The sequence below is a fragment of the Eptesicus fuscus genome, chromosome 15, assembly GCF_027574615.1.
Source record: "Eptesicus fuscus isolate TK198812 chromosome 15, DD_ASM_mEF_20220401, whole genome shotgun sequence".
Classification (NCBI taxonomy): Eukaryota; Metazoa; Chordata; class Mammalia; order Chiroptera; family Vespertilionidae; genus Eptesicus; species Eptesicus fuscus.
The window spans coordinates 18,960,748-18,980,217 of NC_072487.1; the positions used below are offsets into that span (position 1 = coordinate 18,960,748).

The window sequence follows — 19,470 nt, forward strand, 5'->3', positions numbered from 1 at the left end:
ACTGTACTTCGAATTTTGAATTTGGTTGTTCCTGGGCTAATGATATGTGGTATGATACTCTGTTGTGAGGGCAGTGGCAGCGAGCCACAGCTCTTAACCTGCACACGATCACAGGGTAAACAACTGATACTCTGCACTTAACTGTGTTGCCAGCGTTTTTTGGATATTGTGTTATATGTTTCGCATCCCATCATGTCTTAAAATGCCCATTTGTGTCTCTTGTTTCTGGTAAGCAGAAGGGTAAGGCAATTACTCTTAAGATTAAATTCAAGAGAATTGCACAAGGGTAGGCTAAAGTAAGTGTTCTGAGCACATTTAAGGTAGACGATGCTAAGCTGTAATGTTCAGTAGGTTAGGCGTATGAAATATATTTTCGACTTACAATATTTTCACCTTGTGATGGGTTTATTGGGATATAACCCCATCATGAGTTGAGGAGCATATGTAGAGTTTTCATTTTATATGTTTTCTTACAGATTATTAGATGAAGAAGTACAAAATTTGAGATCAGAATATATAGGACTGCAAAACCAAATAAAAAAGTAAGTGACTTGTAGAGCTGGAAGTTGCTTTATATATTAGTTTAGCTATTGCATTTTACAGGTAAGAAACTGAGAGTCTCAGAAACATAAATAATAGCAATAGCTAGATGATGATAGGTATAGAATATAATTCTGATTTCTAGTCTAGTTCTTCTAATAAATTATTGCTTTGAGCTAGAATTGTATTTTTGTTTTAAGTGCAATGGTTGTTAGTGGGTGGTTTGCAGATCAGTTAGCTCTTTGGATGGTAAATTAACATGTGATTTTTTGTTTTGTAATCCTCATCCGAGGATATTTTTCCATTGATTTTTAGAGAGTGGAAAGGAAGGGGAGAGAGAGACAGAGAGAAAAATCTATGTGAGATTGGTTGCCTCCCTCATGTACCCTGACGAGGGCTGGAGACTGAGCCTGCAGCTGAGGTACGTGCCCTTGACTGGTATCGAACCCAGGACCTGTTAGTATGCAGGCTGATGCTCTATCCACTCAGCCAAACCAGCTAGGGCTACCATGTGATTTTTAAAATTACTAATGGGCCTGGAGATTGTTATGCTAAGTGAAATAAGCCAGTCAGAGAGACAAATACCATATGATCTCACTTATATGTGGAATTTACTGAACAAAATAGAAGCAGAAGCATGGAATCTGGAACAGACTGACAGCTGTCAGGGAAGCGGGGAGGGGAGGGCTGGATGAAAGAAGCCAAAGAACATATATGCATAACCCATAGACACAGACAACAGCGTGATAACCAGAGGGAAGGGGACGCGGGGGGGGGGGGGGGGAAATGATGGGGGAAATGGGGACATCTGTAATAGTATCAACAATAAAAATAAAGTTTAAAAATATGACTAATGAGATTAATTTTTAACTAGCATGGAACCTTATGATGACCAAAGTGATATACAAGAAAAAATTCAAAAGGTGAGACAGCTTTTGAAGAGAGAAATGTAATCTTTCTTACTTTTGTGATAGTATTTTCTTGTGATAGTATTTACTCGTATTATAAGTGTTATATATGTAAAGGTATCAACAGGGTGCCTCTAAAATGTTTGGATATGATGGGAAAAATAGCTTATAATTTATAAGACTAAATATATACAAAAGCAGCTTTAAATATAGTTAATTTAAAGTCATGCCAGCAAGCAAAGTTCAGTTTGATTGTGACTTAATCAGTAGTATTTATCAAAATAAAATATATTAACTGAAGGGAGATGTTAAGTATGGAAGAAAAGTGAGAAGCAAAATTGAGATTGGCTTGGGTAATAGAGAGTAATCTGGAAGACATAAATGGTCTAAAGCTTTAGAGCAAGCATGTCAAACTCATGGCCCGAGGACCGCATGCGGCCCACAACGAATATTTTTGCGGCCCAGTCAATGTAACGGTATGTAAGAAACGTTTTAATAAAAATTTTGTAACTTAATTTTTATAATATCCTGTTATACATAATTATTAATAACGAACTACAATGTTCTCTAATGACTGATTACCATAATGGTGTTTGCATTCATTTCCCTATGTGCCTTATGTGCTGGCACACCATTTCTCTCCACTAATACTAGCAGCGAATATTTTAGCAGCCGATTGCCATGTCATTAGTCTTGAACTGACTTGTTTGGTGTGTGCAACAGGAAATATTTCGCTTTCGGAGAACAAGAAAAATAGGTTTATTTGCATTATGCTTATTAATTTGTGCAGTTATTCAGTGTCTGGTAAGTTAATGTTCAAGAAAAATATTAATTTTTATTAAAATGTTCTATTATTTTATGTTAACGATTACTCATTTATTTCAGCCCTTTGTATTCAGCATGTCTCTATTGAAATAAACCTAAGTTTATTTGAAGCTTTTGTTTTTTTGCGGCCCATATAAACTTAAACCTTGTTTATTTGGCCCGTGTTAGCCTTTGAGTTTGACATGCTTGCTTGCTTTAGAGGTTGACTTTGATGTGGGGTAGGAGTGTTTTCTTAGGGTTCTGTGTTTAGATGACATCTGTCTTCAAGCTCGTTCTGATTCTGTGATCATCATGCTCTTTTGGGTATTAATTTGGCTGCTCAGGCACTTTGTCCCTAGAAAAGGTAAGTGCCATCCTCAGGAAATAATTGTTCATTCATTCATTGAATAATTATTGATCATCTGCCATTTGCCAGGCATTCTTCTAGATATTACAGCTACTACAGGAATGAAAAAAACAGGCAATGTCACTTTTTTCATGAAGCTTCCAGTTTAGTGCATGTGAATATTCTTATTATTGAACTCAGCATCTTTAAAAAAAATTTTTTTTAATTGATTTCAGAGAGGAAGGGGGAGAGAGAGAGAAACACCAATGATGAGAGATAATCATTGATTGGCTGCCTACCCCACGCCCCCCAATGGGGATCGAGCCTGCAACCCGGGCATGTGCCCTGACCAGGAATTGAACTGCGACCTCCTGGTTTATAGGTTGATGCTCAATCACTGAGCCATGCCTTGAGCTTGCCGGTAGGTTTTTTTTTCAGAGAGAAAGGGAGAGGGAGAGAAATAGAAACATCAATGATGAGAGAGAGTCATTGATTGGCTGCCTCCTGCACGTCCCCTACTGGGGATCGAGCCAGCAACTTGGACATGTGCCCTTGACCGGAATCGAACCCGGGACCCTTCAGTCCGCAGGCTGAGGCTCTATCCACTGTGCCAAACCAGCTAGGGCTTAACTGCAGTTTTGGATGCCTTTAAAGAAGCATAGTTTTTCAAAGCTTTTAACTTTTTGAAACTTGGATGACTTATGATTAATGTGTAGTATTCTTGTTTTTTTTTTGTTTTCTCATGAAAATCTTTTATTATTTCTTCCTGAAAAATCTTCCATAGATTGCTAGCATGTCAGAGTACAGGAGATACTACTTGCATTTTGGTAGTATAAGGCTTCTTAGATTTGTTTTGAAAATCATAGTGGACTAGATTTTCCTGAGAAATTTTTTAGTTTTAAAGCCCTGCTGGAGATTATTATTATTAAACTTTATTGGTTTGCCAAAATACTTGAATTTACCTCAAGAAAAGATGCTAGCTACATGCTGTATTGCATGCATGTTGGGATTTTAGGATTATAATAATGACAAGTAAACCATTAAAACAGCTTCAGAGATATTTAGAGTGTTTATTGACAACCTTTTGAGAATGTTAAAAAATGAATAAATAGAAGGAACTAATTTAATTAGGGAATCAAAATTTTAAATTATTTTATTAATTTTACTTGGTTGAATTTTTTGGGCATTTTGCCTGAAATATGCCAATGTCGAATTCCCTTTTCTTTTTCTTTGAGATGCTTGGCGATAATGGTTAGTAAACATTTGCTGGTTTAAAATTTACAAGAGCTTTAAACCTCTAGTTCTTGAAAAAAGATGACAATTTAAGGGTCAGCATAAAAAAATACAACTCCAAGATATCTAAATATATATTCATTACAAAGTGCTATCTTTTCTAAAAGCTGTGTGCACATAACTTATTAAAGTTTAATAAGTATTTTTCTATGTAAAAAAAGCCCCATTGGAAATACTACCAGTGATTTTTGACTATTAAAATACAGTTAAATAAATAAAAGTAAAATACAGTTAGCTAATTTTCTCACCAGAAGCCATTCCAGGAATACTTCATTTGTTCTTGGGAGTGAGCATATATTTGTGTTTTACATTTCTTTAATGTATGTACAGATTACATGTAGACTTTATATTTTGTTTGTCTGTTTTCAAAGGTTCGGTCTTTGTGGGCTTCAGTGAATGAAACACTCCTGTTTTTGGAAGAAGAGAGAGAAATTGTTAGTTCAGTCCTTAGTCTTGCTAACCAATATACTTTAGATGGAACTAATGTTGCTATCAATGTTCCAAGGCTCTTACTTGACAAAATTGAGAAACAAATGTGTCAGGTAAGCATTTGATATTAAAGAAGCTTTGAGATGACTCCCTTCATGCAGTTATTTTATATATTACATGTTGTTTTCCTTACAGTGTTTTCAAAATTTATTTTTGAGTTTATTTAGTAAAACTTTTATAAACAGGGGTTCTGGTAAAGCTGTTTATCTTTTTTTTTTTGATTATTTTTTATTTTATTTTTTTTGTTAATCTTTACCCGAGGATATTTTTCCATTGATTTTTAAAAATATATATATTTTATTGATTTTTTACAGAGAGGAAGAGAGAGGGATAGAGAGTTAGAAACATCGATGAGAGAGAAACATCGATCAGCTGCCTCTTGCACACCCCCTACTGGGGATGTGCCCGAAACCAAGGTACATGCCCTTGACCGGAATCGAACCTGGGACCTTTCAGTCCGCAGGCCGACGCTCTATCCACTGAGCCAAACCGGTTTCGGCTTCCATTGATTTTTTTAGAGAGTGGAAGAAACGGGGAGAGACAGAGAGAAACATTGATGTGAGAGAGACACATCAATTGGTTGCCTTCCGCCCGCACTTTGACCAGGGCCAAGGATCAAGCCTGCATCCTAAGTATGTGCTCTTGACCTGAATTGAACCTGGGACCCTTCAATCTACAGGCTGACACTCTATCCACTGAGCCAAACCAGTTAGGGCAAGGCTGTGTGTCTTTATATCCATCAACTTTTATTAATTGTCCATACCTTTTATGGTGTTACATCATAAATAGTGTAGAGAGTAGGAAGTTATTTAGGAAGATGATATGGTACTTTTAGTTCTTTATAAATTCTCAAATAGAACAACAATGGTCTCCTGATTGCTAACTGTCTTCTTAAAAAGGCTCTATTCTCTCTGCTTTCTCTTTCATCTTGATGCTATTAGTATTTCAAAATGTTTTCTTCCTTTAGCTTTTGTGACTTCAGTTTCTCTGCTCTCTGGTTTTTCAGATTGCTGTTCTCAGTATTTTCACTGATTCCTTTTCCTCTGCTTGACTTTTAAATCAAAGTGCTCCTATGGTTCCTTTAATGTCCTCCTTCCTTTCCCACATTATACATTCATGTGTGTTTTCTTAACCAATTCTATTGCTTTATCAGCTTCCTATATATTAATATTCTCAAATTGGTATTTCCAGCCTCTCTCCTTTAACCCAAGCTACATCAAGTTATTTCCACTTGCTCTCTGGCTGGGTGGCTCAGATGGTTGGAGCATAGTCCACCCCGTACCCCAAAAGGTGGCAGATTTAATTTATGGTCAGGCTACATACGTAGGTTGTGGGTTTGATCCCTGGTGGGTGGGTACAGGAGGCAAACAATTGATGTTTCCCCCCTTCCCCTATCTCTCAAATCCATGAACATATCCTTGGGTGAGGATTTAAAAAAAAAGTTAAAAGAAATTATTTCCACTTGCTTATGGGACACTTCCACTGGGTAGCCTACTTTAAAAAGAATGAAACTTACAATTTATTAAGGATTTACTATATGCCAGGTATTAATTGTAGTACAGGGGATACAAAGATAAAATATTGTGGCTCTGAAGAGCTTTCATAGGTAACATGACAGGCACTTCACATTCAGAGCACATAAAAATTAGGATCTGAGAGTCCTAGAGGGACTAGGCAGGTAGTGTGTATAAATGAAGTACACTAATTGTGTGTAACAGGATAAAGTGGGAAGTGATGAGGTCTTTGGAGAAATAATTTTTAAAAATCTTGTTAAATATATTTTTTATTGTTGATAATATTACAGTATTTCCCATTTTCCCCCCCTTAACCTCCTCTCAGCTGGTACCCCTACCTCCCCACCCCCCCGCAGGTCTTCACTACCCTATTGCCCATGTCCATGGGCTGTGCATATAAGTATATAAGTTCTTCGGTTTATCTCTTCTCATCCCCCCAACCCTACATCGAGTATGTCAGTCTGTTCCATACCTCCATGCTTTGGGTAGAGAAATAGTAATTTTTATGTGAAATCTATGATTAAAAATATTGGCAAATAATTAAAATGATTTTTGTTGTTGTTGTTAATCCTCTCCCAAGGATATTTTTAGGGAGTGTAGAAAAGAGAGGGAATGATGGAGAGAAACATGGATGTGAGAGAAACACATCCATTGGTTGCCTCTTTTTTTTTTTTTTTAGATATATATTTTATTGATTTTTCCACAGAGAGGAAGGGAGAGGGAGAGAGAGTTAGAAACATCGATGAGAGAGAAACATCGAACAGCTGCCTCCTGCACACCCCCCACTGGGGATGTGCCCGCAACCAAGGTACATGCCCTTGACCGGAATCAAACCTGGGACCTTTCAGTCCACAGGCCGACGCTCTATCCACTGAGCCAAACCGGTTTCGGCAATTGGTTGCCTCTTGCACGAGGCCTGAGCAGGGCCAGGGAGGAGCCTGCAACCAAGGTACATGCCCTTAACTGAAATCAAAACGGGGACCTTTTGGTCTACAGGCCGACGCTCTATCCACTGAGCCAAACCGGCTAGGGCCAAATGATTTTAAAACACTGGAACTATGCAGGTCAAAAATCATGTCTAAGTTTGGATTTAGCCTGTAGGTACCATCAATTTGCAGCTTTTGTTAAAACATAATTTATCATACATGGGTTTGGATTTATGGCAGGCCCATCCCCTTGGGTCTTTCGTAGTGCCCCATGCCAGAGCAAACTGTGGCCTTGGACCATTGCCTGGCCTCAGCCTCTAGGCTGCAGGAACTGAAGCCAGTTACACAGTGTAAAAAAAACAAAACACAAAACAAGACATGAATGTGTAATCTTTCTCCAAATCTGCTCTTTTTTCCTTAATCTTTATTTTACTTTCATTTATTTGCATTTCTTTCATTCTAGTTTTCAACTTTTTACATGCAGTATGGCATGTTAATTGTTCCACAACAGTTTTCTTTGGACCAAAATTATTTACATAGTGTTATTTTGGGGTAGACATTTAACTTTTTTTTATTATTTAAGGTAACCTTTTATTATAATAGTAAAACATATAAGTATGTTTATAGAGTAGTTTATTATGCTAAGAACTTACAGTTTACTACTTTTCCCCTCCTTTTTACCTTTAGTTGCACATAGGAAATGTTTATGAGGCTGGGAAATTGAACCTGTTGACAGTTATTCAGTTATTAAATGAAGTCTTGAAAATAATGAAATATGAATGTTGTCAGGCTGACCAAGCAAAACTGACAATGGACCTTCGCTTCCTTGAAAAAGAGGCCAAATTACAGAGAGAAAGATTATTGGATCTGCAGCATATGAGGTACACTAGTAAGATTCTCTGTTATTTTATTGGGTGAGGAGTAGAATGGTTTTAATAAATTCTCAGCACAGCTCATGTAGTTTAACAACTCTTTAGCTTTGGCAAACAAGTGTGAACATTTTACTAGTACTCAAAACCTGTCATTAGCTTTCAGAGAGACACATGAAGTAGAAAGGAAAATGAATGTAATTTTCTTTATGTCTGAAATATTTGCTGTGAGTGATAATTCTTTATGAAATAATTTTAACTTTTCTATGGCTTTTCTTTTGTGGGATCTACTAATAAAACTAGGGCTCAGGCCCTACCTGGTTTGGCTCAGTGAATAGATCATTGGCCTGCGGACTGAAGGGTCCCGGGTTCAATTCCATTCCAGGGCACATGCCCAGGTTGCGGGCTTGATCCCCAGTATGGTGTGTGCAGGAGGCAGCCAATCAGTTATTCTCTCTCATCATTGATGTTTCTATCTCTCCCTGTCCCTTCCTCTCTCAAATAAAAAAAAAAAAAAAGGAATCTAGAGAAATTAAAAAACAAAACAAAACTAGGGTTCAGAAAAGTTTTTTATTTGAGCAGAGTGACTGAGGTATGGGCTATCTTTAGGATGAACAGGACAGATAAGGGGAGTAGAATTTCGATTTGAGTTCAGAACCAGGAAATAATTATATTTTATTTATTGATTGATATGTTTTTGCCTGGCTATTGTGGCTCAATGGTTGAGTGCCCACCTATGAACCAGGAGGTCACTTTTCAATTCCCTATCAGGGCACATATCCAGATTGTGGGTTCAATCCCCAGTAGGGGGTGTGTAGGAGACAGCTGATCAATGATTCTCTCATCATTGATGTTGCTCTCTCTCTTCTCTCTCTTTCTGAAATGAAGGGAGAGGGAGAGAGAGAGAAAGAAACATAGGTGTGAGAGAGAAACATTGATTAGTTGCCTTCTGTACACACCCAGGCTGGAGATTGAACCCACAATCTGGGCATGTGCCCTGACCAGGAATGGGACCAGTGACCTTTGGTGCATGGGGCTATGGTCAACCAACTGAGCCACACCGCCCAAGGCTGGAAAAAATTGTATTTTAAAGATAAATGGAGTAATAGGTGTATTATTGCTTTCTTATTTATTTATTTGTTTTTATTTTATTTTTTAAAATCTTTATTTTTGAAAGTATTACATAGCCCCCCCCTCCCCCGCCCATAACTTCTTTTGGCCCGCTCCTGCCTTTCTCCCACCCCAGACCCTCACTACCCCATTGTCTTGTGTCCATATTTATTTTTAGATAGAGAGGAAGAGAGAGGAAGAGAAAGATAGAAACATTGATGAGAGCAACACATCGATCGGCTGCCCCTAACAGTTAATCAGTTATTAAATGGAGTCTTGAATGGAGCCCGGAACCCAGGCATGTGCTCTGACTGGGAATCGAACTCAGAACCTCTTGGTTTATGGGATGATGCTCAATCTACTGAGCCACTCCAGTTGGGCTATTATTGCTTTCTAGTCTTAAAAAGAAAAGTATTTTAGGTTATGAGTGTTTATTCAACTTATATGTGCTGTATTGACTTTCTTTCCTTTTTTTTTCTTTAAGATATATTTTATTGATTTTTTACAGAGAGGAAGGGAGAGGGATAGAGATTTAGAAACATCAATGAGAGAGAAACATCAATCAGCTGCTTCCTGCACACTTCCTACTGGGGATGTGTCCGCAACCAATGTACATGCCCTTGACCGGAATCGAACCTGGGACCCTTCACTCCGCAGGCAAACGCTCTATCCACTGAGCCAAACCAGTTAGGGCTTTCTTTCCTTTTTCTACAAACTTTTTAAATTTTACTCAATACTTTTATTATGTATTCGTGTTTTGAATAGTTTTTTTTATGCTATTATAGGCATAAATTAGAAGAAGATCTTACAACTATAACACATTCTATTGTTGAAAAACAAGGAAAATGGCATAAAAAGTGGAAAGAATTTCTTGGTTTGTCTCCTTTTAATCTAATTAAAGGTTGGACTCCAGTAAGTAATATTGACTTGCCTTTTGCCTTCTTCAGTTTTTTTTCTTTTCTTTATTGATTACGGTATTACATATGTATCCTATCTCCCATGGCCCCCCCCACCCTTCCCACTCATGCCCTCACCCCCCTGTTGTCTGTGTCCATTGCTTAGGCTTATATGCATGCATACAAGTCCTTTGGTTGATCTCTTCCCTTACCCTCACCCTCCTCTACCTTCCCTCTGAGGTTTGACAGTCTGATTGATGTTTCTCTGTCTCCGGATCTGTTTTTGTTCATCAGTTTATGTTGTTCATTATATTCCACAAATGAGTGAGGTCATGTGATAACTTTCTCTGACTGGCTTATTTCGCTTAGCATAATGCTCTCCAGTTCCATCTATGCTGTTGCAAATGGTAAGAATTCCTTCTTTCTTACAGCAGCGTAGTATTCCATTGTGTAGATGTACCACTTTTTTTAATCCACTCATCTGCTGATGGGCACTTAGGCTGTTTCCAAATCTTAGCTATGGTGAATTGTGCCGCTATGAACACAGGGGTGCATATATCCTTTCTGGTTGGTGCTTCTAGTTTCCACTTGAGATATATTCCTAGAAGTGGGATCACTGGGTCAAATGGGAGTTCATTTTCAGTTTTTTGAGGAAACTCCATACTGTTCTCCACAGTGGCTGCACCAGTCTGCATTCCCACCAGCAGTGCAAGAGGGTTCCTTTTTCTCTGCATCCTTGCCAGCACTTGTCATTTGTTAATTTGTTGATGATAGCCATTCAGACAGGTGTGAGATGGTATCACATTGTCATTTTGATTTGCATCTCTCGGATGATAAGTGACTTTGAGCATGTTTTCATATGTCTCTTGGCCTTCCTTATGTCCTCTTTTGAAAAGTATCTATTTAAGTCCATTGCCCATTTTTTGATTGGGTTGTTTATCTTCCTTTTGTTAAGTTGTATGAGTTCCCTGTAAATGTTGGAGATTAAACCCTTATTGGTGATAACATTGGCAAATATGTTCTCCCATGCAGTGGGCTTTTTGTTGTTTTGTTGATGGTTTCTTTTGCTGTGTTTTATTTTTAATGTTTCTGTTACAGATGGCATACAATATATTAGTTGCAGGTGTACACATAGTGTTTAGACATCTATATGACCTATGGTGATCATCTGGATAAATCTAGTACCTATCTGACACTGCACATAGTTATTATAATATTATTGACAGTATTCTCTATGCTGTCTTTTATATCCACATGACTATTTTGTAACTACCAATTTGTAATTCTTAATTTCTTCCCTTTTTTCACCCCACCCATCCCTCCAACCCTCCCTCCCATCTGGTTACCATCAAAATGTTCTCTATATCTATGAGTTTGTTTCTGTTTTGTTTGTTCATTTGGTTTTTCAGATACCACATATAAGTGAAATCATATGGCATTTATCTTTTTCTGACTTATTTCACTTAGCACAGTACCCTTTAGGTCCATCCATGTTGTTACAGATGGCAAGATTTCATTCTTTTTTATGGCTAAGTCATATATGCACTAGTTTTTTAAAAAAAATTGATTTCAGAGAGGAAGGGAGAGAGAGATAGAAACATCAATGATGAGAATCATTGATCTGCATCCTCCTGCACGCCCCCTATTGGGGATTGAGCCCACAACTGGGGCATGTGCCCTTGACCAGAATAGAACCTGGGACCTTTCATTCTGCAGGCTGATGCTCTATCCACTAAGCCAAACCGGCGAGGGCTGCACTACTTCTTTTTCCATTCATCTATTGATGGACACTTAGGTTGCTTCCGTATCTTGGTTATTGTAAGTAATGCTGCAGTGAATATATGGATGCATATGTCTTTTTGAATTAGTGTTTTGGGCTTCTTCGAACCAATACCCAGATGTGTCTTGTTATAGCCTTTGTTTTATTATTTATTTATTTATTTTTAAAATATACTTTTATTAATTTCAGAGAGGAAGGAAAAAGGAGAGAGAGATAGAAACATCAATGATGAGAGAGAATCATTGATTGGCTGCCTCCTGTACACTCCCCACTGGGGATCAAGCCCGTAACCTGGGCATGTGCCCTTGACCGGAATCGAACCTGGGACTCTTTAGTCCGCAGGTCAACGCTCTATCCACTGAGCCAAACCAGCTACGATTATAGCCTTTGTTTTAAAGTCTATTTTGTCTTGTATAAGTATTGATACCTCAGCTGTTTTGTTTTTGTTTTTATTTTCATGAAGTTTCTTTTCCATCCCTTTACTTTCAGTCTGTGTGTGTCTATCTGAAGTAAGTCTCTTGTAGGCAGCATATGTAAGGGTCTTTTTGTTCTTATTCATTAAACTGCCCTACGTCTTTTGATTGGAGTATTTAACCCATTTATGTTTAAAGTAATTATTGATAGATATGTAGTTATTGTCATTTTACTATTCAGTCTTTTTATTTTTCCTCTCTCTTAAAAAAATTCCTTAAACATTTCTTGTAATACTGGTTTGGTGATGATAAACTCCTTTAGCCTTTTCTTGTCTGGGATTGATTTGCCTTTTGAAGAGTAGTTTAATATAAGGCAATCTCTTGATTTATCATGTTACAGAATGACTAGAAATGCTGTGTGTGTCATTCTGTCATTTTGCATTTGAGCCTAAAGATCAAATATTTGGTTTCTGTAATTCTTCTAAATACATATTAGAGTATTAGAGTGGCTGTTGTGATTTATAATAGTTACTATTTTTAGATTCAGAGAATTGTATTAAAAAGTGAGATGTTCCTCTTGATGTTAGAAGTACTATTACATTTGAAATATAGCTGAAGGACAAAGTAGTCTCCTTGTTCTTAATATAGTACTCCTTGTTTTACTTTTTATTTATTTTTTTAGTACTCCTTGTTTTAAAAATAATTATAGGATAATTTCTATGCATAGTAATTCTCTTTGTTGGAATCAACCAGTCATAGATTAACTTAATATTGTTATGTGGTAGTGAGTAAAATGTATATATTTCAAATTATGAATTCTTTGTTTTAAGGCTGTGGATCTTTTACCACCTATGTCTCCTCTTTCATTTGATCCTGCCTCAGAGGAAGTATATGCAAGAAGTATTCTTTTGCAGTATCCTGCTTCACTTCCAGGTTGGTTATTTTTTGTCTTTTAAATTTCCCTCTCATCAATATTTCTCACTATGATAATTGTTCCTTTACATTCTTTTTCCCAGTTATTTTTAATTTTGATGAAATGCACATCATTTCACTGTTGTAGTGTGTATCTCATTGGCATATTGTAAATTCAAAGTTGTGCCATCACCAATATCTAGTTCCAGAGGAGTTTTATTACTTCAAAAGGAAATCTTGTATCTATGAAAAGTCACTCTCCATTTCCACCTCCCCCAGTTCCTAACAACCACTAATGTATTTCATGTCTTTACTAGGGGCCAGGTGCATGAAATTTGTGCATGGTGGGGGCGGGGGTCCCTCAGCCCAGCCTGTACCCTTTCCAATCTGGGACCCTTCAGGGGATATCCTAAACCGGCAGTAGGATATTCCTCTCGCAATTCGGGACCGTTGGTTCCTAACTGCTCACCTGCTTGCCTGCCTGATAGTCTCTAACCGCCTCTGCCTGCCGGCCTGATCACCCCCTAACTGCTCCCTTGCCGGCCTGATTGCCCCTAACCGCCTCTGCCTCAGCCCCCCGCCAATGTGGCTTTGTCCAGAAGGACATGCAGAAGATGTCTGGTCTAATTAGCATATTACCCTTTTATTAGTATAGATGTATTTGCCTATTCTGGATATATTGTATAAGTAGAGTCTGGCTTTTCTCATTTGTATAGTTTTCCACTTTGCACAGTGTTTTCAAGGTTCTTCCAAGTTGTAGCATGTATCAGTACATCATTACTTTTTTTTTAAAGTCCTCACCCGAGGATATTTTTTCCATTGATTTTTAGAGAGAGTGGAAGGGAGAGGGAGAGACACAGAGAAACACCACTGTGAGAGAGACACATTGATTGGTTGCCTTCTGCATGCCCCCGACCAGGGCCGGGAGCCTGCAACTGAGGTATATGCCCTTGACTGGAATTTTACTGGGATCTTCAGTCTACAGGCTGATGCTCTATCCACTGAGCCAAACCGGCTAGGGGGTACTTAATTTATTTTTTTGAATACATTCTATTGTATGATTAAGCCATATTTTGCTTTATTTGTCTGTTGATGGAAATTTGGATTGTTTCACCATTTAGATATCCTATATAATAAAGGCTAATATGCAGATTGACCGAACGGTGGAATGACCGGTCACTATGATGTGCACTGACCACCAGGGGGCAGACGCTCAACGCAGGAGCTGCCCCCTAGTGGTCAGTGAACTCCCACAGGGGAAGCACCACTCAGCCAGAAGCCGGGCTCATGGCTGGCAGTGCTAAGGATATCTGACTGCTGACCTTGGCCCGCACCCCGTAGCCATCAGTCGGAAATACCCCGAGGGCTCCTGGACTGCGAATTTCGTGCACTGGGCCTCTAGTTATGAATAATACTGCTGTAAACATTCGTTTACAAGTTTTTGTGTAGAAACCCACAATTTTTTAACATGAAAGAATGGTATAGTAATTACCTCAATACTTACAGTCTGTTTCAACAATTAACATTTGTCATATTTGCTTTACTAGTAAATGTATATATTTGTGTTTTTGCTAAACCAAGTAAATTCTAGACATTGAAATACTTTCAGTGTTTTAGCTTGCTTTCCTATAGAGCAGTGGTTCTCAACCTTTCTAATGCCGCGACCCTTTAATATAGTTCCTCATGTTGTGGTGACCCCCAACTATAAAATTATTTTCGTTGCTACTTCATAACTGTAATTTTGCTACTGTTATGAATCGTAATGTAAATATCTGTGTTTTCCGATGGTCTAAGGCGACCCTGCTAGCGGTTATCAACCTGTGCGTCATGACCCACAGGTTGAGAACCGCTGCTGTAGAGCCCAAAACCATCGGAAAACACAGATATTCTGTAGAGCCTAAGACCATCAGAAAACACAGATATAAGGCGACCCTGCTAGCGGTTCTCAACCTGTGGGTAATGACCCACAGGTTGAGAACCGCTGCTGTAGAGCCTAAGACCATTGGAAAACACAGATATTTACATTACGATTCATTAACAGTAGCAAAATTACAGTTATGAAGTAGCAACGAAAATAATTTTATAGTTGGGGGTCACCATAACATGAGGAACTATATTAAAGGGTCGCAGCATTAGAAAGGTTGAGAATCACTGCCATAGAGTGACATTCCTCTATATAACTACCATAATAATATCACACCTAAAAATGGGCCAAATAAACAAGGCATGTGGCCTGCGGGCCACGAGTTTGACATGCTTGAGCTAGGGCTCTAGATGCTTTTTTACTTAGCAACTTTTACCTTACAAACTTTGTTACATACCAGAACAAATGTATTTCAACTGTGCCTACCTCCATCAGATGGTGTTTATAGTTGTGCATAATCATTTTAGTTTATGGTTGTCTGCTAAGTTTGTGGTATATTTGTATTTGTGCTCATTTTTGGCATAATATATAAATCTCAGTAATCCTATATAATAAAAGAGTAATATGCAAGTTGACCATCCTCCGCTACACCCACAAGCCATGCCAACCAGCCAGTCAGGAGCGAGTATGCAAATTAACCCAACTAAGATGGCTGTGGCCATGGAGCGAGCAGGAGGCTTGGGTTTCCCTGGCAATGGAGGAAGCCAAGCTTCTTGGCCTGCCCTAGCCTCTGCTCAAGGCTACAAAGTTTCAATTATAGAAGATAAATAAATCCCCGATACCAGGGCCTCCTCTTGGGTTGCCAGGGGGCGTGGCTGGCCTGCAAACCACCACAGTCTCCTCGCCCAGGCCACCCCATGCCCCAAGGGAACCCCCACCCTGATCCGGGACACCCTTCAGGTCAAACCAGCCGGCCCCCACCCGTACACCAGGCCTCTATTCTATCCTACCTAATAAAAGAGTAATATGCAAATTGACCCTACCTCCGCTACACCCACAAGCCATGCCCACCAGCCATGCCCACCAGCCAATCAGAGCGAGTATACAAATAAACCCAACCAAGATGGCTACAGCCACAGAGAGCAAGGTTTCTCAGGCAACGGAGGAAGCCAAGCTTTCTGCCTGCCCTTGCTAGGCCTAAGCCTCCACTCAAGCTACAAAGTTTCAATTATAGAAGGTAAACAAATCTTAACAGAAATGGCAGCAGCCACGGAGCTGGAGAGAGCAGGCCAGGGTTGCCCCCGGCAACGGAGGAAGCAAAGCTTTCCGCACACCCTGGCCAGGCCCAGGCCTCTGCTTAAGGCTACAAAGTTTCAGTTATAGAAGGTGAATTAACTCCAACAGAAATGGCTGCTGGCCATGGAGTGAGCAGGAAGCGTGGCTACGTTCCAGGCTACAAAGTTTCAATTGTAATAGGTAAATAAATTCCAGATACCAGGGCCTCCGCTTGGGTCGCCAGGGGGTGTGGCTGGCCTGCAAACCACCACAGGCCCCTTGCTCAGGCCGCCCCATGCCCCAAGGGAACCCCCATCCTGATCCAGGACACCCTTCAGGGCAAACAAGCTGGCCCCCACCCCTGCACCAGGCCTCTATCCTATCTAATAAAAGACTAATATGCAGATTGACCATCACTCCAACACACAATATGGCTGCCCCCATGTGGTCAAAGATCCTGCCCCCAAGTGGACACAAGATGGCCACCACAAAATGGCCAGCAGGGGAGGGCAGTTGAGAGGGACCCAGGCCTGCAAGGGAGGGAAGTTGGAGGCGATCAACCCTGTAGGGGAGGGCAGTTAGGGGTGACCAGGCCAGCAGAGGGAAGTTGGGGGCAAACAGGCTGGCAGGGGAGCAGTTAGGCATCAATCAGGCTGCCAGCAGAGTGGTTAGGGGGTGATCAGGCTGGCAGGCAGAAGCGGTTAGGGGCAATCAGGAAGGCAGGCAGGCAAGCAGTTAGGAGCCAGCAGTCCTGGATTGTGAGAGGTGGGATCGGGCCTAAATGGGCAGTCGGACATCCCTCGAGGGGTCCCAGATTGGAGAGGGTACAGGCTGGGCTGAGGGACACCCTCCCCTCTGTGCACGAATTTCGTGCAACGGGCCTCTAGTCTATCTAATAAAAGAGAATATGCAAATTGACGATCACTCCAACACACAAGATGGCTGCCCCCATGTGGATACAAGATGGCCACCACAAGATGGCCAGCAGGGAAGGGACCAGGTCTGCAAGGGAGGGCAGTTGTGGGTGATCAGGTCTGCAGGGGAGGGCAGTTAGGAGGGACCAGGCCAGCAAGGGAGGGCAGTTGGGGGTGGTCAAGCCTGCAAGGGAGAGCAGTTAGGGGTGACCAGGCCAGCAGAGGAGAGAAGTTGGGGGAGACCGGGCCTGCAGGGGAGGGCAGTTAGGGGTGACCAGGCCTGCAGGGGAGGGCAGTTAGGGGCAATCGGGCTGGCAGGGGAGCAGTTAGGTATCAATCAGACTGGCAGGGGAGTGGTTAGGGGGTGATCAGGCTGGCAGGTAGAAGCAGTTAGGGGCAATTAGGAAGGCAGGCAGGCGAGCAGTTGGGAGCCAGCAGTCCTGGATTGTGAGAGGGATGTCCGAGCGCCCGTTTAGGCCTAAACGGGCGGTCAGGCATCCCTTGAGGGTTCCCAGATTAGAGAGAGTGCAGGCTGGGCTGAGGGACACCCCCTTCCCCCTGTGCACAAATCTCGTGCACTGGGCCTCTAATTTCATTATAATTAGTAGCTTCAAAAGCAAAGAGATTGAAAATGTTATAAGTTGGTATACTATTATGATGGATTAAAAGGAAAACTTCATATAGTGCACATTGGCTTCTTACATAGTAACACTTTGGACACGTGTATAATAGTCTTTCAGAATCTAACATGTTGAAAGAAGAGGAGCCCCTGGAATATCATCCTCTGTAATCTGGCAATGGCTTTCCTTACCAGTTTCATTTCTTACCATGCTTCCACTACATATACCCTATGCTCTTGCATACCAAACTTGTATCTTACTCTCCGAGCACTTTCATGCCTTCTTCATGTTTCCTTAGTCTGGGTCAGATGCCTTTCTGCCTTCCTGCATTCTGTGTATACTCTGTCATAATACTGTAGTAATATACCACAATTCTCTACTCATCAATTTGCTTTTCTATACTAACTCCATCATTTCTTTCTTCCATTGTTAGTTCAGTAGTGGCATATAATTCTTGGTGCTTGTTGAAGAGTAAGTACATAGGTTGACTAATATCATAGATGCTGGGCTGAAATATGCTAAGCACTTTATCTTTTTTGCTTTGCTGGTTTACATGGTACTTGCGTGGTCTGTGTACTTAAACATGAAGCATGGCTATATAGTGCTGGAGAAATATAGACTGTCCTGTTTGGGAACAGTATGAACTATTGATCTTTTTAGAAAAGACTATTAATAGATATTCTCTATCACTGTCCTGCCTATCACTTTATACTTGACAATTGAATAATTGTCTTTTCTTGTTAGCATATGTATTATTTTGATTTTTTTTTCTGTTTAAGTTGTAAAATTTCAAGAGATCCTTGAATATTAGAATGTGAAAACATAAAGAGTAATTAATTTTTTTGTTCCTTTAGATACACCTAAACAGCATAACCAGGAAAATGATTGTAGAAGAGCCAGTGATATACTGGGAACTGTATATGATTTAACCAACAGGTAAAACAAAATGATTTTCATATTGATTTTCTTCCCCCTTTGTTAATTAATAGTCCCATCTTTAGCCAGTTTCCAAGGTTTTTTAATGTGCGAGAGTCCATAATTTTCTTCTCTTAAGCAGACAGTATTTTTCCACTGCAAGTCTATATTTTCAGAAAAGATTCAACATTTCTGATACATGGACATATTTTTTTCTTTATAAAAATGTTGGGATTCATGGGAATCATCTCATTTTTATGAAAAATACATATGTGGAGATTATCTAATGCAAGTTTGGGAATTAGAATTTTTGTCTTTTTTGTCTGTGAACTTCTTTGAAACCACTTGTAGCTCTTGACTAAATCCAAGAGTTTAGGGATCTTTGAGATCATCCACTTTGTAGTTTTCAGCCTGTATTCTGAAGCACCCTCTGGTTCTGTGGACTGAATCTAAGTCAGCCTGTTGGCAGTCCCACCTTTCCCACTTCAACCTGAGCAGTTTGCTCTTTTATCTCTATTATATGTTGGGATTTTTATATGCCATTTGATAAAAAGTTCATTCTTTTAAACAAAGAAAGGCTTCTGATTCATTCAAATCCTATAATTTAACATTTGAAAAACTGAACCTACTTAATTTGTTGTAACTTTAGGAGTATTCTTATGCTTTTATTGCCTTTTTTTCTGTTATCCCTTTTTGGCCCTTAAAACTGATGCCAGATTATATAAGAAAAAAAAAAAATTTTTATTTTTTAAATCCTCACCTGAGGATATTTTTCCATTATTTTTAGAGAGAGTGAAAGAAAGAGGGGGAGAGAGAGAGCGAGAGATACATTGATTGGTTGCCTGATTGGTTGCCCCCTGCTTGTGCCCTGACCGAGGTACTTGCTCTTGACCCGAATTGAACCCAGAACCCTTCAGTCCACAGGCCAACTCTATCTACTGAGCCAAACCAGCTAGGACTATAAGCAGAAATCTTTAAACTAAATATATGCAATGTACTTGGGGAATATATATTTTTTAATTGAAATTAAGCGTTATTAAGTAGCAATCAAATACAGATATACTCCCTTGGGAGTAGCCTTT

General features: G+C 39.7%; 1 protein-coding gene and 1 non-coding gene across 2 annotated transcripts in view; both read left to right on the forward strand.

Moving 5' to 3' along the window:
* Positions 1 to 19,470, forward strand: part of HAUS6 (HAUS augmin like complex subunit 6) — a 40,982-nt gene that overhangs the window by 12,240 nt on the left and 9,272 nt on the right. Inside the window, exons 6-12 of the mRNA XM_054727502.1 lie at positions 477 to 542; positions 1,415 to 1,463; positions 4,263 to 4,433; positions 7,508 to 7,701; positions 9,585 to 9,711; positions 12,719 to 12,821; positions 18,328 to 18,409. Coding sequence (XP_054583477.1) covers positions 477 to 542; positions 1,415 to 1,463; positions 4,263 to 4,433; positions 7,508 to 7,701; positions 9,585 to 9,711; positions 12,719 to 12,821; positions 18,328 to 18,409 — 792 coding nt within the window. The remainder of the gene's footprint in view (positions 1 to 476; positions 543 to 1,414; positions 1,464 to 4,262; positions 4,434 to 7,507; positions 7,702 to 9,584; positions 9,712 to 12,718; positions 12,822 to 18,327; positions 18,410 to 19,470) is intronic.
* On the forward strand, positions 7,038 to 7,171 carry LOC114232788 (small nucleolar RNA SNORA42/SNORA80 family). The gene has a single exon (XR_003618887.1). It is a non-coding gene; the product is annotated as a small nucleolar RNA SNORA42/SNORA80 family (small nucleolar RNA).